We start from the raw sequence: 19,412 nt of genomic DNA, 5'->3' as shown, positions 1-19,412 counted from the left end.
ACACCAGTACTGTGCCCCAGTGTTATACAGTAACAGAGCAACCCTCTGGTCCTGTACACGGATGTTATACGCCCATCTCCAGGAGTACTGTACCCCCCCATTACACAGTAAGAGATCTGTCTACACCAGTACTGTACCCCACTGTCATGCAGTGACAGTGTCATCTCCACCAATACAGTAACCCAGTGTTATAGAGTGACAGACCAGCTGACCAATACTGTCCCACCAGTGTAACAGTAAGATATCTATCCACGCCAGTACTGTACTCCAATGTTATACAGTGACAGACTTGTCCCTAGGAGTACTGTACCCTACTGTCATTCAGTGAAAGACTCATCTCCACCAATACTGTAGCCCAGTGTTATACAGTGATAGACCTATCCCCACTGGCACTGTACCCCATTGTTATACAGTGACAGACCCATCCCCACCAGTACTGTAATGCTGTTGTAAAGTGACAGAACCATCCTCACCAGTACCGTACTCCAGTATTATACAGTGCCAGACCTGCAGATACATGCTGTATCCCAGTGTTATACAGTAACAGCCCAGTCTCATCCAGTACTGTACCCCTCTCCTATACAGTGAGAAAACAGTACTGTACCTGGTGTTATACGGTAAGATATCCATGCCCACCGGTATTGCACCCCAGAGTCATACAGTGCTGGGTCTATACCCACTGGCATGGTATCCCAGTGTTGTACAGTGACAGACCGACTAAATGCTACTGTACACTAGTGTTATACAGAGACAGACCCGTCCCCACTGTTACTGCACCCCTATGTAATTCACTGATAGACTTGGTCACCACCAGCACTGTACCCCAGTGTTAAGCAGTGTCAGACCCATCCCCAGGAGTGCTCTACGCCAATGTTATACAGTGACAGATTTGTCCCCACTGCTACTGTGCCCCAGTGTTATACAGTGACAGACCCATCCCCTCCAGGGCGAGGAGAGCACGCAAGGGGGGCGGAGGGGAGAAAGGGAGGGGGGAGGAGAGAGCGAGAAGGAGGCAAACGCGAGAGAGGGAGAAAATGAGAAAGGGAGGAAGGAAAACATGAGAGTGATAAAGGTGGGAGGATAGTGCGAAAGAGAGAGGCAGACACGAGACGGAGGTGGGGAAGGAAATCGTGAGAGTGATGAAAACAAGTTAAAAAAAGGGAGAAAAACATAAGTGAGAGAGGGAAGGGAAGAGAAATGTAAGAGAGGAAAATGCGAGAGAGTGTGAGGGGTTGGAAAATATGAGAGGAAAAAGAGAGGAAAATTAATATCAATGGAAGGTTGGGGATGGGGGTTTATTGTCACTGACAGATGTGATAAACTACACTGTAGTGATCCTCAGGGATGAAGGAAACCTCACCTCACTCTGCCGCTGGTTCTGGCTTTAGAAATCAACACTAAAGGTGCCATTGAATAGGTTCCGGTGATGGGCTTTGGCAGCTGCTTTCCCAAACTGCAGGCTGTTGGACGACGAGTGCGGGAGGCTGTAAAATAGGGGTGGTAAGTTGGTACAATGAAGCTGGAATCTGCAGCAAGAACGTACTGGGGGTCCTCAGAAGGTCGAGCAGGCTCTTTTGGGGGTGGGATTAGAAATTACCTCGGGTTACCCATAGGCATCTATTTTTCTAAGCTCCATGTACTTATTCAGGAGTCTTGAAGACCCTGTCATATCTGCCTCCACCACTGTCGCCCGCAGCCCATTCCACGCACTCACCACTCTCTGCGTAAAAAACTTACCCCTGACATCCCCTCTGTACCTACTGCCAAGCACCTTAAAACTGTGCCCTCTTGTGCTAGCCATTTCAGCCCTGGGAAAAAGCCTCTGAGTACCCACATGATCAATGCCTCTCATCATCGGTCACTCCAAGGAGAAAAGGCCAAGTTCACTCAACCTATTTTCACAAGGCATGCTCCCCAATCCAGGTACCATTCTTGTGAATCTCCTCTGCACCCTTTCTATAGTTTCCACATCCTTCCAGTAGTGAGGTGACCAGAAATGAGCACAGTATTTCAAGTGGGGTCTGACCAGTGTCCTATAAAGCTGTAACATTACCTCTTGGCTCTTGAACTCAATTCCACAAATGATGAAGGTGAATACACCATATGCCTTCTTAACCACAGAGTCAACCTGCTTAGCAGCCTTGAGTGTCCTATGGACTCAAACCCCAAGATCCCTCTGATCCTCCACACTGCCAAGAGTCTTACCATTAATACTATATTCTGCCATCATATTTGACCTACCAAAATGAACCACCTCACACTTATCTGGGTTGAACTCCATCTGCCTCTTCTCAGCCCAGTTTTGCATCCTATCAATATCCCACTGTAACCTCTGACAACCCTCCACACTATCCACAACACCCCAACCTTTGTGTCATCAGCAAATTTACTAACCCATCCCTCCACTTCCTCATCCAGGTCATTTATAAAAATCACGAAGAGAAGGGGTCCCAAAACAGATCCCTGAGGCACACCACTGGTGACCGACTGCCATGCAGAATATGACCCATCTACAACCACTTTTGCCTTCTGTGGGCAAGCCAGTTCTGGATCCATAAATCAATTTCCCCTTGGATCCCATGCCTCCTTAATTTCTCAAAAGCCTTGCATGGGGTACCTTATCAAATACCTCGCTGAAATCCATATACACTACATCTACTACTCTACCTTCATCAATGTGTTTAGTCACATCTTCAAAAAATTCTATCAGGCTTGTAAGGCACGACCTGCCTTTGACAAAGCCATCCTGACTATTCCTAATCATATTATGCCTCTCCAAATGTTCATAAATTCTGTCTCTCAGGATCTTCTCCAACAACTTACTAACGACTGAAGTAAGACTCACTGGTCTATAATTTCCTGGGCTATCTCTACTCACTTTCTTGAACAACATCTGCAACCCTCCAATCCTCTGGAACCTCTCCAAACCAAAGCCTCTATTTCCTCTAGACGCTAAAGTTGTTCAGCATGTCTACATCAACCTTCACTGATATTTTTCAATGCACCACAGAAAGCATTCTATCCAGATGCACCACAGCTTGGTTTGGCAACCGCAAGAAACTGCAGGGAGTAGTGGACAAAGTTTAGGACATCACAGAAGACAACCTCCCCTCTATGTACTCTGTCTACATTTCCTGTTCCCTCAGTAAAGCAGCCAGCATAATCAAATTTTGGTAAGAACATAGAATTCTCCAACTTCCGGTAATTCCCTCCCCCTCCCTTCCCCAATCCCTATGTCACTCTGCCCCCTCCCCCAGCTGCCTACCACCTCCCTCATGGTTCCGCCTCCTTCTACTACCCATTGTGTTTTCCCCTATTCCTTCTTCATCTTTCCTGCCTATCACCTCCCTGCTTCCTCTCTCCCACCCCTGTATCTTTCCCCTTACTGGTTTTTCACCTGGAACCTACCAGCCTTCTCCTTCCCACCTTCCTTATAGGGCCTCTGCCCCTTCCCTCTACAGTCCTGACGAAGGGTTCCGGCCCGAAATGTCGACTCATCGTTTCCACGGATGCTGCCCGACCTGCTGAGTTCCTCCAGTGTGTTGTGAGTGTTGCTTTGACCCCAGCATCTGCAGATTATTTTGTGTTTATAATCAAAGCCCCCACCTATCCCAGACATTCTCTCTTCTCCCAGCTTCCATCAGGCAAAACATACAAAAACCTGAAAGCATGTACTACCAGGCTGAAAAACAGGAACTCAGCAGGCCAGGCAACATCTATGGAAAAAAGTACAGCCGACGTTTCGGGCCGAACCAATAAAGCAATTCCAATTCCATGCATCAACACTGACTGTGGAGAGGGAAGTCTGCCGATATAAAGGGAGGAGAGGTGGACTGAGGACGGGTGAAGGGAGTTGGGCAGATCTTGCCATGTTGGGGAGGGGCGGGGTTGGGTGGATGGGAGACAGGCAGATGGGTGACAGATGGAGACAGGTGGTGTGATGTGTATGGAGGGTGGATCGAGGCTGAAGACAGCTGCCAGAGGATGCTAAGCTGTGAGAAAAAGGCTCCCATTACTGCAGTCTGATTACGTTAGGAAAGCAGCCAAATACGGAGATGGGTAGGGCAAACAGAAGCAGGACAGGCGATGGGTGAATGTGGGGGGAATGGACTGGGAAGAACACAGTTAACATGCCAGAGATGAAAGAGTAACCTTGCCTTCTCTTTCTGCCTGACCTGCTGTGTTCCCATAGTTAGTAACTTTGTTGCCTTATCCTGCATTGGCAGCTGTTACGTCTTGAATTTCAAAGCTGTTAATACTTTCCCTTTACACTGAAATGAAGGAAAAGTAGTTGAAGCCCTGCTGCTTACCAAGTTGTCAACCAAAAGCCAACAAACAAATCCAGACTAGGTGTTGGCCTCAATTGACACAAGCCGCATTTCTCACCTCGATTTTATTTCTGAAATATAAATACATTATATGAAAGGAATTGTCATTTACAGCAGAAATCTAATACATGGATGCATTAAATCGCCAGGAATCTGTTCAGAGCCCGTGAATCCAGGGTTGCGAGGCTTGCCCCAAGCCAGTGAGTAAAGGGTTGGCAAGCTCATCTCAAGGTCCCAAGCTAGTCAATCCAGTCCCTGAAGCAGAGTCTGAGGCAAGAAATCAACAGCCACTCAGTACAGAAGCCAGAGTCAATTCCGAGCCAGGAGGCCTGTCCCGAGCTAGTGAACCCAAGGTTAACAACACAGTCCCGAGCCAGTGTAGAGACCGTTTCCTGAGCCATTGAATCCAGCCAAGTGGTGGAACAACACTGCCCTGAAGCCGTGGCTCTCGTTTTGTGCTCTGGAGATGCGAACAGGCCCGTCCCTGGGTTGCCTTCTACCCCAGTGTGAGTGTGTTGGCTCGCCTTCTCTCTCTCACTCGGATCTGGCGGTGAAGGTGTGGTGCGCCATGTCGCCGATAGCCCCGAGGAGCAGTAGCCAGAGCGGGACCAGCACCCAGCAGAGAGGCAGCTCCGCCAGGCGCTGCAGTCGAGCGGCCAGCGCCAGCAGGAACGCCAGCTTCAGCAGCAGGGCCAACAGGCCCCAAGCCCGGCGCTTGAGTCCCATCGCTGCCGCTGCGCCGCCGCGCTCCTGAGCCATCTGGCACTGCCCCGCCAGCCTGACCAGCAGCAGCACCAGCAGCGCCGCGTCGAACAGCCAGAGCGGCACGAAGACCAGGAACCAGCTCCAGCCCAGCGTCTCCTCCATCTTCAGCACCAGTATGATCAGGAAGAGCAGACTGAAAAGCCAGGTTAGCAGCACCCGCTGCGCCAGCGACATCCTCATCCAACTGCCCGGCTCCGGACGCTCTCGGCAAGTCCAGCCCGAGGATCCAGGTTCGCCGTCCAGGCCTCAGGGTGGGCCGTCCCCATGGAAACAGGCCGGAAGAGGCGCGATGACGTCAGCGGCGGCTGAGGGCGAGCGCGCACATCCCGGGAAAGAAGCGTGGGGAGCGCGCGCGCGCACACACACCCCGGGTTAGAAAGCGTGGTGGGAACGCGCGCGTCCACGCGGGCGGCGAGTGAGCGCGCAGCCGGGGCCGCTCCCGGCGGGCAGTGCGCGAGCAGTCGGGCGGGCGGGCAGGGATGGCGGAAGGTTCTGGAAAGCGGCGGATTAAAGTGACGGTGAAGACGCCGAAGGACCGCGAAGAGTTCGCGGTGGAAGAGGAGGCGTCCGTGCGGGAGGTGAGGAGGGGTGCGGTGAGGGTGGCGGCGGTGGGGGCGAGAGGCCTGCCGACATCCTTCTGTCCCTGTCCCACCCCCACCCAGGGCCCGGCCGGTGCTCAAACTCTACCCTCGGGCGATCGCCCTCACCGAGGCCTTCTTCCGGCCCCTGATCGATCCGGCACTCCGGTCTTCCCTTCAGTCGCACCCGCCACCCCCGGGCCTCGCTGCCCTTCCCCTCCTCGCGTGGAGTGCCCCCAGACGCAGAGGAACATCTGCATTCGTGTGCCGCCTTTCCCCTTCGTTTCCGAGGGTCCCTCTCTTAAAACTGATCTCCTTCTCTCGTTCCACACCACCCCCCTCCCCGATCTTCCCGCTTTCGAACCAGGCCCCTTCTGCGTACCCCTGATCTGGTCTTCCTGCCCCTTGCTTCGGAAGGTCTCCACCGCCCTCTCCCCATGATCTCCTGACGCGGTTTGGACATGCTAGACGGGGTCTTGTCCAATGCCTTGCCCAGGTAGAGGTGCTGGAAGGCGGCCTCTCTGCCACATTGCAGAGGGGAAAGAGCGTGAGTAAGAAGTGTTTTAGGACCTTCACCATATTCTGTCTGCTTTGGGGCACCTCGAGTGTTAGTCAGCTACTGTTTTGCCAGCTTGTAATGGTCACAGCTGTGGTGTAAGCAGTACATTCAGTTTGCCGAGCTGAATGGAGATGTTCAAGCATTTCATTTTTGATAAGCAGTCAGTCTGCTGGAGGAACTCAGCAAGCTTGTTAGTATCTGTGGAGGGAAAGGAATTGTGGCTGTTTCAAGTGAAAATTCATAAGAACATCAGAAGTAGGAGTCGGCCATCTGGCCTGTCGGGCCTGCTCTGCCGTTCAATAAGATCATAGCTGATCTGGCCATGGACTCATTTCTGCCTACTTGCCTTTCCCCCATAACCCTCAATTCCCCTACTATGCAACCTAGTCTTAAATATATTTACTGAGGTAGCCTCCACTGCTTCATTGGGCAGAGAATTCCACAGATTCACCACTCTGAGAAAAGCAGTTCCTCCTCGTCTCCCTTTAAATCTACTCCCCGAACCTTGAGGAAATGTTCTCTAGTTCTAGCCTCTCCTACCAGTGGAAACAACTTTCCGGCCTCTATCCCTTTCATAATTTTAACTTTCTATAAGATCTCCTGTTATTCTTCTGAATTCCAGCAAGTACAGTCACAGGTGACTCAATCTCTCCTCATAATCTAACCCCCTCATCTCCTTGGTGAACCTCCCCTGCGACGCCTCCAAAGCCTTCTTCAAGTCAGGAGACCAGAACTGCAGTACTCCAGATGCAGCCTCACCAGTACCCTGTACAGTTGCAGCATAACATCTCTGCTCTTACAGTCAATCTCTCTAGCAATGAAGGCCAACGTTCCATTTGCTGCCTTGACAGCCTGCTGTACCTGCAAACTAACCTTTTGTGATTCATGCACAAGCACTCCCAAGTCCCTCTGCACAGCAGCATGCTGCAGTTTTTTACTATTTAAATATAATCTCCTTTAATTTTTCTTTCCAAAGTGGATGACCTCACATTTACCAACATGGGGCACCTCATGTGGCATCTGCCAGACCCTTGCCCACTCACTTAATCTATCTATGTCTCTCTGCAGACTGTCTGTATCTTCTGCACAATTTGCTTTTCCACTCAATTTAGTATCAAGCGCACACTTAGATGCACTATACTCGGTCCCCTCTTCCAGATTGTTAATGTATATCTAGCTGTGGGCCTGGTACCAACCCCTGTGGCAAACCACTCACCACTGATTGCCAACCAGAGCGACACCCATATATACCAACCCTCTGCTTTCTATTAGTTATCGAATCCTCTATCCATGCTAATACATCAGCCCCAACTCTGTACATCCTTATCTTATGGATAAGTGTTTTATGCAGCACCTTATCGAACACCTTCTGGAAATCCAAGTAAATAACGTCCATCTGTTCCCCTGTATCCACTGTGCTCGTTATATCCTCAAAGAACTCCAGTGAGTTTTTATACATTAGAAGTGTTGACAATTCCATACCTCCCACTGAGTTCCTCCAGCGGATTGATTTCTTCTCCGTTTGATTCTTGGTTTTGGGCTTTCAGGATGGCTGTAATGAATTCCTCCTCCTTGTACTGGATGTGGCATCTCTTGCATCCAGCTGAGAGAGAGAATGTAGTATGGCAATCTCCTTTGGTAGTGGGGGTATCAGCTGAGATTATGGGCCACAGAGGCTTCCATTGGATGGGGATGGGAAACTTAGCCACTTTTGTTGACATAGTCATTAGGTGCTGTGAGTCACTGGTGCTGGCCTCACTTTAAACATTTAATAAATTGGATTTCCTGTGCAGAAATTACCTTTTATATGCTGTTCTGAACAAATCTACAGCCTTCATTTTCTGGTCTCCAACTCACCACTATCTTTGGACATTCTATCCTGTTCTTATTCTTTCCCATCTGTCTATATTCCCTGTGCAGATGCCTGTATTACAGAAAAGCTGCACATCTGATACAGTCCATTATAAATCATGAATAAATTGTTGGACAATGCCACTGTGCTTTGAGCAACACTTGCTTCCATTATCTGCTTGTCATTATGGGTTCAAGCTTTGCGAGGTACCTTATTGCACCTACCACAAATAACTGTCTGAAACTTAGAGATGAAGTTAACGTAACTGCCTGGGGTAATATTGACTGTGGAATTAAGTGTCTTGGTGAGGTTGGTAACTGGGGTCACATAAAACATCAGATAAGTTAGAACAGATGAGACAGAAGGATTTCTCCCTCAATTCTAAACCTTGTTTTATGAAACACACATAAAATGCTGGGGAAACAGCAGGTCAGGCGGCATCTATGGAAATGAATAAAGAGTCAACATTTTGGGCCGAGACGAAGCAGTCCACCAATTTATGATGCGTCTCACCAGTGTAAAGGAGGCTGCATTGGGAGCACTGGACACAATAAATGACCCCAGTAGATTCACAGGTGAAATATTGCCTCACCTGGAAGGACTGTTTAGGACCCTGGATAAGAGGTGATGGAGGAGTTAAATGGGCAGGTGTAGCACTTCGGCTGCTTGCAGGGATAAGTGGTAGGAGGGACAAATGGACAAGGGAATCTTGGAGGGAGCGATCCTTGCAGAATGCAGAGGTGGGCTCATGATGCGGATCCCTTTGGAGATGACGGATGTTGTGGAGGAATCGTGGGGTGGTAAATAAGGACACCGTTAAGGTGGTGGGAAGATGGAGTAAGTGCGGATGTTTGGGAAATCTCATTCTTTGAAGAAGGAGGACATATCGGAGAGGGAATCTGCATCCTGGGGACAGATGTAGTGGACAAGAAGAAACTGAGAAAAGGGAATGGTATTTTTACAGGAGATAGTGAGAAGTATAGGCAAAATAGCTATGGGAATCGGTAGGTTTATATAACATGTTAGTTGACATTTCGTCTACAGAGATGGAGACAATGATTGAGAAAGGGGAGCAAGGTGTCAAAAATGGACTGAGAATTTAAGGGCAGGATGGAAGTTAAAGGCAAAGTTGATGAAATTGATGAGCTAGCATGGGTGCATGAGGCAGAGTTGGGGAGTATTACTGGGGAAGGCTGCACAGGAAAGTGAGAGTAGTGACTGCAGGGCTGTCTCCAGAATGGTATATTGCCTTCCTTGTGTCAGGGGCAAGGGTCAATATGAATGACTGCAGTATATTCTGAAGGCATCCTGAGGGTAAAGAAGATGTGACCTATGTTGGTAGCTGGGAAGAAAGTAGGATGAGGTGCTGCAGGGAGACTTTTAAGAAAAACAACAAGACCTCAAAGACAGTAATTATAGGACTGCTGCCACTGGTATGTTCTAAGATGTACAGAATAGAAGAATAAGGGATGTGTGGCTAGAGGAAAGAGTATATTTCTGAAACTTTGGAACTCAAGTTCAAGTTTATGATCATCTGACTGTACCAAGTGAAACAATGTTCCTCCAGACCACGGTGCACCCATGATACATATATTACGTACAGCACATAACACAAAATATTACCACAAATAAGTTAAAAATACATAATACAAAATGCATGTACAGTTCACAGCACAGGTAAACTGCAAACAAAACATTAAATAAACAGCTAGTGTCGAGACCTCATTGGTGGCAGGTATTCATTAGTCTCACACTTGAGCGAAGAAGCTGTTACCCAGTCTAGCAGTCCTAGTCCTGATGCTCCTGTACCTCTTTCCATCAATGAAATTGTGGTATGGGTGGTAGCGATCCTCAATAATGCTTTGGGCCCTTTGTATACAATGCGCCCAGTAAATGCCACAAATAGTGGGGAGGGAGATCCTGGTGATCCTTTTGGCCGTTTTTTACTGTAGGATCTTGTGGTCTGATGTCTTGCAGCTTCCGTACCACACAAAGATGCAGCCAGACAGGATACTCAAGTGATGCTCTTGTCGAAAGCTGTTAGGATGGGGGTGGAGAATCTTGCACACCTCAATCGAGTCAAAGTCTAGATGCTGCTGCACTTCCTTGACTAATGAGGTGTTCTGTGTCCTGGTTAGATCGTCATTTATGTACACACCAAAGAACTTTGTGCTCTTCACTCTCCACGGCAGAGCCATTGATGTACAATTGAGAGTGGTTGAATTCGCCTTTTGAAGCCCACAATCATCTCTTTTTGTCTTATCCAAGTTGAGACTTGTGTTGTTTTTTTTCACACCATTTGACAAGCCTCTCTCAATATGCCAACTCATCGTTGTTGCCAATGAGGTCAACTACTGTTTGTATCATTGTAACTGTTTTAGGATTGGATGAAGCCTGTACAACTTGGACAACATCTCCAATGCACCAGAAATAATATCTTCCAGGGTTGTTTGTTAGTGACTGAGGATTTAAGCTAGCTTGGCAGGGCATTAGAACATGAGAGGAGTGAAAGGAGATGGAGAAACAAACTCACTGGACTATTCTAATTAATGCTTATACCATAGAGGATGAATTTCTGAAATATGTGACCAGTACGTTGAAGAATGATCAGCAAGCAGGCTATTTTAAATCTAGCATTGTGCAGGGAGAAGGGGTTAATTAATTAATCTCATGTAAAGGTGCCCTGGGCCATAATATGATTGAATTTTACATTAAGTTGTAAAGTAATGTAGTTCAATCTGAACTAAGGCTTTAAATCTAAACAAAAGAAAATGTGCCGCTCTACAGGGCAGATTTGGAGACGATGATAATTGATGAAACAGGAATAGGCAATTCAGCTTCTACCGACGGTAGACACCTCAAAGCACTGGGGAGGCACTGCTGCCATGGGCAGGCAATGTCATTTATGTGACTGATACCTGACTCCTGAAATGCAGTGCAAGATTTGGACTACTTTCTAAACAGGACTGAAGAATTTCATGTAGGATGCCTTAAAGCAGGGGTTCCCAGCCTGGGGTCCATGGTCAATGGTAGGGGTCCATGGCATAAAAAAGGTTGGGAATCTCTGCAAGGTTAACTTGCAGGTTGAGACAGGAAGACAATGTTAGCATTCATTTTGAAAGGACTAGAATATGAAAACAAGGATGTAATGCTGAGGCTTTATAAGGTATTGGTCAGACTGCACGGAGTATTGTGAGCAGTTTGGGGCCCCTTATCTAAGAAAAGATGGCATTGGAGAGGGTTCAGAGGAGGTTCATAAAAATTATTCCAAGAGTGAAAGGATTAGCATGAGGAGAGTTTGATGGCTCTGGGTCTGGACAATAAAATTGAAACCTATTGAATAGTGAAAGGTCTAGATAGAGTGGATGTAGAGAGGATGTTTCCAATAGTGGGTGAGTCTAGGACCAGAGGCCAAGCCTCAGAATACAAAGATTTGGATTCAAAGATGGAATTGCTTTGGAACAGAGATGAGGAATTTCTTTAGCCAGAGAGTGGAATTCATTGCCACAGAATACTATGGAGGTTAGGTCATTAGGTATATTTAAAGTGGAGGTTGCTAAGTTCTATGTTAGTAAAGGTGTCAAAAGTTATGGAGCAAAGGCAGGGGTAAGGGGTTGAGAGGGGTAATAAATCTACCAGGATGGTTTGGCGGAGCAGAATGGCCTAATTCTGTTCCAGTGTCTTATGGTCCTATTTCCAGCAGTACTACGGAGCAAATATTGAAAAGATGTGTTCAGCATCTCCTTGGTGAACATGAATATCTTCATTGTTTTTAACCACTTCAAAATGATTGCGAAGCTTTCAGGGAGGCAAAGCTTGGGTTTCTTTTGAGGTCAAGTGACATGTACAAAATTTCTCGAACAGTTGCTCTGGTTCATCAAAAATCATTTGGTATACTTACAGCAGGGTCTGCAGTTCCTGTACTGGACTAATTAGGTGTATTAGAACCCTCTGAAAGGAAGCAAAGCAGCCTTGATCACAAGGGACAATCTAGTAGTGTGTAAAACCTACACAACATTCAGAACATTTAGATAAGCCATGCTATTGGAAGCATTTGAGAGCAACAGCGTACAAAAGATATTTGCCAGTCTGTTGTCTGGAATGGAAGGCTTTTGTTATAAGAGGGAGATTAGATAGGCTGTGGTAATAGGAACGTAGGAGGCTGAAGGATGAGTTTGTCAAATTGAGGGGGCATAGAGCAGGAGAGTATATTACTAGAGGGCACAGGTTTAAGATAAGAGGAGATATTTAAAGGATATTGAGGGTGAAATCAGTGGTTATTTGGAACATGTTGCCATTGGAGGTGGTAGAAGTGGATATAGTGCTGAGAGAACTTTTGGATAGGGCCCATTTCAGTGTTGATGAAATGGGTGATTAATATTGATGTCATTATGTGACAGCCAACTGAGGTCTGACAACCTTCCCTTGATAATTCCTTTGGCATTGTGTTTTCCATTTACAATCCTGAGTCACCATTGATTTTAAAAAGAAATTAGCAAGCATCCTTTGAAAAAATTGCTACAGGCACAGATTGGAAGTAATGTATCCTGCAATGAAAGACTTGCCACCTCACTCTCTGTCTCCTTTCTACAATCTACAAGACAAACCTCAAGCTTGCCAGTTGCCTGTGCAGTTCCAGTACATTTCAAAAAGCATAATATAAAGATTGGCTTTATTTGTTGAATGTATATCAACATGGAAGGAAACCTACAGTGAAATATGTAGCATGCCCACAATTTACGAACCCTAACCCATATGTCTTTGTTATGTGGGAGGAAACTGGAGCACCCAGAGGAAATCTACATTGTCACACAGAAAATGTACAAACTTCTTACAGACGGTGGTGGGGATAGAACCTCGGTCGCCGACGTTATAATAGCATTCCGCTAACCACTACACCCCAGATGGAACAACCTGCCTAATTAGTCCAGTTCTCTACCCCACATATTCATTCCCTCCACCACTACTTTTATTTCCTAAATCTGCAAACTACGTAGAGATGAACAAGAATTACAGATGTGTGAGGACAACTGTTTCAAGTTCCTCTCCAAGTCTTGCACCATTGATTCTTGGAAGTTTATTGGTGTTCCTGGAACTTCTGTTAGCATCTAAGAAACTGCGAAGTCAAGAAGGAATTACTGAAGGGCTATTAGTTGAATACTCAATTTACCAATGATGCCCAGGTCCCATGAATAGTCTCAAAGCTTCACTGGCAGGTTATTATCCAAGCCAAGTAACTTCCTATGGAGTTGATTTATCCTCATCAGAATGAGGATTTGGATGTTTTGATTTTTTTTTCCATCCTTGGACGTGATTAGGAGTCCTGAGGTTCAAACTAGTGAGTTCTTGGGGGTGGGGGGGAGTTGGTTTTGGCAAAGTTATGGTTGGATTAGTAGGCATAGGATTAGGAAAATAAACAGTGGTTGATTGTATTGCACACTGAATGAGTAAAAATAGTAAGGATACCTGGTGCTCCAAGCTATGGGAGAGAAGGGACTAGGATAGATGCTGAGAAATTGTTTTCACTTGGACAACTTGAAACGAGAAACAATTAACCCAAGACTCATTAATAAATCCAGAACATTGCCCTGAAAGGGGGAAGGGTGCAGAATCTCCTGTCACAATTGGTTGGGATGAATTGTATATATATTTGAAGGAAGGCTAGTGAATTCATGTGGCAGAAAGGAATCAATGATTTTAATAGGTAAAGGCTGGGGCTTGCATGGAATGAAGGGGCTGTTTCTATGCTGTCAACTAATGTAACATCAGAAATATTTATTTTAATTTGGACATACAGTGCAGAACAGACCCTTCCAACCATTTGAGCCACAGCAACCAGCAATCTCCAACAACCCATATTTAACCCTAATCTAATTATGGGACAATTTACCATAACCAGTTAACCTACTTGGTATGTCTTTGGACTGTAGGAGGAAACAAAGTACCTGGGGAAACACACACATTCGACAGGGTGGATGTACGGACTCCCTGCAGATGATGCTGGGATTGAACTCGATGTCCCGAGTAGTAATAGCGTTGTAGTGACTGGGTGAAGCTGCACTATGGAAATTAAGTAGTACAATCATAGATTTTGTCCTTTCAAGCTGAAGCAGGCCCTTGCCCACCATGCCTGCCAACCATCAAGTGCCTACCAGTGCAGAACCAATTTACCAGTACCCGATCTGTAGCCTCCATTTAAATGTTTTCATCTCGATTCTTAAACATTATGAGAGTCTCAGCCTTTATCATCCAATCAGGCAGTGCATTCCAATTCACAACCACTGTCTGTGTGTGTTGGAGGGGCAGTGGAATTATTTCCTCAAATATCCTGTAAATCTCTTGCTCCTCATCTGTTTCTCAGTATTCTCTGGGTCCTTACCGTAGTATGTCCTACTCTTATTTATTCTCCAGAGTGCATCAGCTCACACATTGGAGTAGAAGTCCATTTGCTGCTATTTTGTCCATCTTATGATATGATTGACACCCTATAACTGTTTATCTCATTGTCAAGCACACCTCTGCAGCCTTACTACTCATACGTGCTAATTCATCTCAATACTATTTATGTACTTAACAATGTGTTCCAGTACTGATCCTTGTGAATATTAGAATGCATCCAACTGCACTGCCTTCACCAAAATATTTTGTTAACCTTTTTTGAAACATTGTTTCAAATTGGTCAGAGGGAATCTCTACTTAACAAAACCATGTTGAATATTTCAAATTATTTTCTATATTTCTAAATGTAGATTTAACTCATTCGGAATTTTTTTCCAGTAGTATCCCCACCACTGAATTTCTGCTCGTGCTACAGATTCTTTTAATTGCTTTAGTTAGTTTGTCAACACAGTAAAGCAGCCTTGAAACCTGCAGTACATCCTACACAAAGATCTGGTGAATGTCCTTTCATAAATCCTTGAAGGTGTCAGGACAAGTTGAAGGAAAAAAAACATTTGAAATTCTTGTCTGTAAAAAATGAGCACAGAGAATATAAATTATGCTATGCACTTCTGAACTGGTAAACAAGGTATATTGTATGATGGTTTATTTATCAACATCTTAGGAAGTCATTCACTGGATTGGCACAATGGGCACAGTCATATCCAGAAACGGAAGCACAAACAAGCCATTCAGAGAATTCCAGAATTGCTAGGTGCCACAGTAGCACAGCAGTTAGCATGACGTTGGAGTTCATTTCTGGCGCCACCTGTGGGGAGTTTGTATGTTCTCCCTGTGACCCTGTGAGTTACCTCTAGGTGCTCTGGTTTCCTCCCTCATTCCAATGACATACTGGTTAATACGTTAATTGATTATTGTAAATTTTCCTGTAATTAATCTAATATTAATTAGGTCGGTTGCTAGGTGGCATGACTCTTTGGGCCTGTTCCATGCTCTGTCTTGAAAATAAATGAAATAAATCTCTAGGTGAAGAAATTTCTCAGCCCTTAATTTTGCATCTGTAACCCCTGGTTCTAGAAATCCATCACTGACTGTTGAACAGGCCCTTTAGCCCGTGGTGTCAGTGCTGACTATGGTGCCTTTCAAAATTGATCTAATCTGCTTACACATAGTCTATATTCATCCATTCCCTGCCTGTCCATATGCGTGTCTAAACAGCTTTTAAATTTTGCTACTGTATTTGCTTCTACTATCTCCCTGGCAGTGCTTTCTAGATACTTTTTTATATAAAAAAAAACTTGCTTTGTAAATATTTAAAATCATTAAATTATTCCTCCCTCACCTTAAAATGTACCCTTAGACTCTGACTCCTCCTCCTAATTTTATAAAATTCTGTCATGTCTCTTCACAGCCTCTGCTCCAGAGAAAACAATTATGTTTGTCCAATTTCTTGTAACTCGTACTTTCCAGATCTAGGTAACATCCTGATGAATCCCTTTGGAACCCTCTCCAAAGCCTCTCTGTAGTGGTGTGACTAGCACTGGACACAGTACTCTAGGTGCAGCCGAACTGAAGTTTTATACAGTAGCAGCCACAGCATCAACTATCTTTATTGGCAAGCCTGAGTTCCTGTCGTACTTTTCTGAAATGTGGACAGTACAGATCATTTTGTTTTATCTCTTGTTTGACACACTTGGACCAGGAATGAATCCAGTGAACCATGGCTACATGCTGTTTGGAATTCTCTGAATGACCTACTCATAATTCTCCTGTTTCTTCATATGACTGTGCCCATTGTATTTTCATGAAGTCGTGAGTATTTATATAGTTATTTTACCATTTCCTTGTATCCTAATAGAATTCTACTTTTCTTTATGAAAACCAACATTTGGCACATTGAGAGTTCCCATTGCCCCTCTATTTTTCCTCTAACCTATTTGTCCCATATTCCCTCCTTCCCCAATCCCAGATTCTTCCACTTAATAAGCCATAGCTTTGGGATGTGGGAGGAAGCAGTCATACAAACTTGACACTTGAATCCAGTTTGTTGTTGCTGTGAGGCAACAACTCTTTAGCTGTTCCACTGTCCTGGGCTATAATGGACCCAGATTATGTCCTGTTAATCTTTAAGCTTTTACATACCCATAGAAATTTTTACGACCTGATTTCACGCTTCTCACTCAATATTATATTTTCCCTTCCTTGTTAATAACTTGGAAATCTTTTTCTGACTCAGTCATTGTGTCATAAGAACATAAAAATAGACCATTTGTCCCACTACGTTCACACTGTTCAGTGAATACTCATCTGTATTAATCCTGTCTTCCTGCGCTTGGTTAATAGCTCTCTATGCTTAGGAGATTCAAGTGCTTTGTCTAAACACTTTAAATGCTGTTAGTGCCTTTGTTTCCGCTGCTCTCTCAGCAATGAGTTCCAGGTAATCACCATTCCATTTCCCCAGAATCTCACCCCCTTAGCCCAAATGTCCTACACCTGATATGGGGAGGTGTTTCCTGAAGTCTATCCTATCTATATTTGTCATTGTGTTCCCCTTTTAACTTTATCTGCTCCAGGCAGAACAGATCCAGTATCTTCTGTTGCTCGGAATCCTCAACAACTTCTGTCTGATGCACGGTACACTGGCCTTTAGTTTCCATGCCCTCTTCGAATAAGGGAAAAAAGTTAGCTATCCTCCAGTACCTCACCAGTATTTAATTAGGATGCAAAGATCTGTGTCAGAGCCCCAACAATGTCCTCCCTTGCTTTGCTTAGCATTCTGGAATAGATTGTGTTGGGATTTATTCACCTTAATACATGTCAAAGGTACATTTAATGTCAGAGAAATGTATACAATGTACATCCTAAGACGCCTTTTCTTCACAACCATCCACGAAAACAGAGGAGTGCCCCAAAGAATGAATGACAGTTAAATGTTAGAACCCCAAAACTCCCCCAGCTCCCCCCTCCCATGCATAAGCAGCAGCAAGCAACGATCCCCTCCCCCATCAGCAAAAAAGCATTGGCACCCGGCCCCCCCCCCACTGAGCACTCAAGCATGCATAAAGACACAGACTTGCAGTACCCCAAAGACTACTCGTTCACCCGGTAATTCGACATACTACAGGCTTTCTCTCTCCCCAATAAGGGAAAAAGAGGTGTCTCGGTTTCACAGTGAGAGGGGAGACATAACAACAACTCGATGATTTACGATGTTAAAAGTCTGTTGCATTGCTTTTTCCAAGCTCTGTGCCCAGAGAACTCGGGTTTCCGGGCACACAGCTAGCAGCCAGCTTGCTGCTTTTGATCTTCTGTCTCGCATGGCACACCGATTCCCTGCAGAGGCACTGACCACGAGTTTGCCCACCTCCAGAGCCACAGGATCCCGGAACCCCCGAAGGCGAGCTCATCTTCTACGTCGCATCCTCGGTATCTTGAATAATGGCCATTCATGAGACCCCAAGAGCGGGTCCCGTTCCCACAAAGAACCAAAGTCAGCGTGTAAGTCCAGGTGAGGGTCTTCAAAAGAACCCCGAAAGGGAAAAATAGACAGAAAAAGATAGACATCTAGAGCTATTTCCGAAGATGCAAACAAAAGAGTCGCCCTTAGGTGCCATTAGCTCTTTAGCTTCACCCACTAAGTTAATATTCTACCTGATCTGTGTTCAAGAAGCTCATCATACCCCTCCCTTATCTCTTCAGCCTTCACATCCTTCTTCCTGGTAAATACTGGTGAAAAGTATTCATTTGGGATCTTGCTCAAATCCCCAGCTCCAAGCATAGATTGCTTCTCAGGCCTCTCAGGGTACCTAGTCCTCCTCTAGCTACCTTTTTGCTTATAAAAGGTTTTGGGACTTGCCCTCCTAATTTCTTTCTTAAAATCTCTCCTATATTTCTGAGAAATCTCAACTGACTTATTCATTACAGTTTTTTTGTACCTGAAGCATCTCCTCTTTGCCTACTTTTCCCATTGGACTGTTCTATTTTCTACATATGAGTCAGCCTCCTCACCTGCTGCACTGTCAATCTGGTTCTTAACCCCTTGCCTCATTAGTTTAAACTCTCCTGAGTAGCACTAGCAAACTTTCCTGCAAAGACATTGACCCCCTCTGGTTCCAGTGCAATCTATCCTTTTTGTACAAGTCACCACTTCTCCAAATGTGATACCAGTGATCTGAAATCCTAATGCCCTCCCTCTGCACTAGCACTTCAGCTATATTTTCATCTGTTTTACCTTTCTGTTTCAGTAAAAAAATCACAAGTGGCACAGGGAGTCACAGAGCAATGTAGCATGGAAGCAGGCCCTTTGGTTTGACTGGTCCGTGCTGACCTCAGCATCCTCCTTGTTAGTCTCAGGTACCCGTATTCACCCCATAACCCTCCAAGTACCTATCCAGATACCTCTTAAATGTTTGCAATTGTATCTGTAATCTGGAGATTATGACATAGAAACATAGAAAACCTACAGCACAATACAGGCCCTTCCGCCCACAAAGCTGTGCCGAACATGTCCTTACCTTGGAAATTACCTAGGGTTACCCATAGCCCTCTTGTTTTTCTAAGCTCCAGGAGTCTCTTAAAAGACCCTATCATTTCCACCTCCACCACCGTTGCCGGCAGCCCATTCCATGCACTCACCACGCTCTGCGTAAAAAAAACTTACCCCTGACATCTCCTCTGTACCTACTTCCAAGCACCTTAAAACTATGCCCTCTTGTGCTAGCCATTTCAGCCCTGGGAAAAAGCCTCTGACTATCCACACGATGTGCTTCTCATCATCTTGTACACCTCTATCAGGTCACCTTTCATCCTCTGTCGCTCCAAAGAGAAAAGCCCAAGTTTACTCAACCTGTTCTCATTATGCATGCTCCCCAAACCAGGCAACATCCTTGTAAATCACCTCTGCACCCTTTCTATGGTTTCTACATCCTTCC

The 19,412-nt window shown here is 45.5% G+C and overlaps 2 protein-coding genes across 3 annotated transcripts in view; one reads left to right on the top strand and one right to left on the bottom strand.

The window, feature by feature from the left end:
- Nucleotides 1–1,390: 1,390 nt before the first annotated feature.
- On the bottom strand, nucleotides 1,391–5,384 carry LOC140211254 (transmembrane protein 60-like). Its single transcript, XM_072280929.1, has 2 exons — nucleotides 4,311–5,384; nucleotides 1,391–1,484 (listed from the first exon to the last, which is right to left on the bottom strand). The coding sequence occupies exon 1, from the start codon at nucleotides 5,271–5,273 to the stop codon at nucleotides 4,863–4,865; it is 411 nt and encodes a 136-aa protein (XP_072137030.1). The 5' UTR covers nucleotides 5,274–5,384; the 3' UTR covers nucleotides 1,391–1,484; nucleotides 4,311–4,862.
- Nucleotides 5,385–5,533: 149 nt separating this feature from the next.
- The window catches only part of ubqln4 (ubiquilin 4), a 62,588-nt gene continuing 48,709 nt past the window's right edge, over nucleotides 5,534–19,412 (top strand). Inside the window, exon 1 of one of the 2 annotated variants that reach the window (XM_072280914.1) lies at nucleotides 5,534–5,671. In XM_072280914.1, coding sequence (XP_072137015.1) covers nucleotides 5,573–5,671 — 99 coding nt within the window. In that variant the 5' untranslated portion in view covers nucleotides 5,534–5,572. The remainder of the gene's footprint in view (nucleotides 5,672–19,412) is intronic. The other variant, XM_072280904.1, reaches the window with a different exon arrangement.

This window comes from Mobula birostris, chromosome 2 (genome assembly GCF_030028105.1).
Source record: "Mobula birostris isolate sMobBir1 chromosome 2, sMobBir1.hap1, whole genome shotgun sequence".
NCBI classification, from domain to species: Eukaryota; Metazoa; Chordata; class Chondrichthyes; order Myliobatiformes; family Myliobatidae; genus Mobula; species Mobula birostris.
The sequence above is the reverse complement of the archived record's forward strand: the minus strand, read 5'-3'. Positions and strand labels throughout refer to the sequence as shown.

Bases quoted from the DNA above. Each gene is read 5' to 3' on its own strand.
- LOC140211254 (XM_072280929.1), bottom strand. From the start codon at position 5,273: ATGAGGATGTCGCTGGCGCAGCGGGTGCTGCTAACCTGGCTTTTCAGT.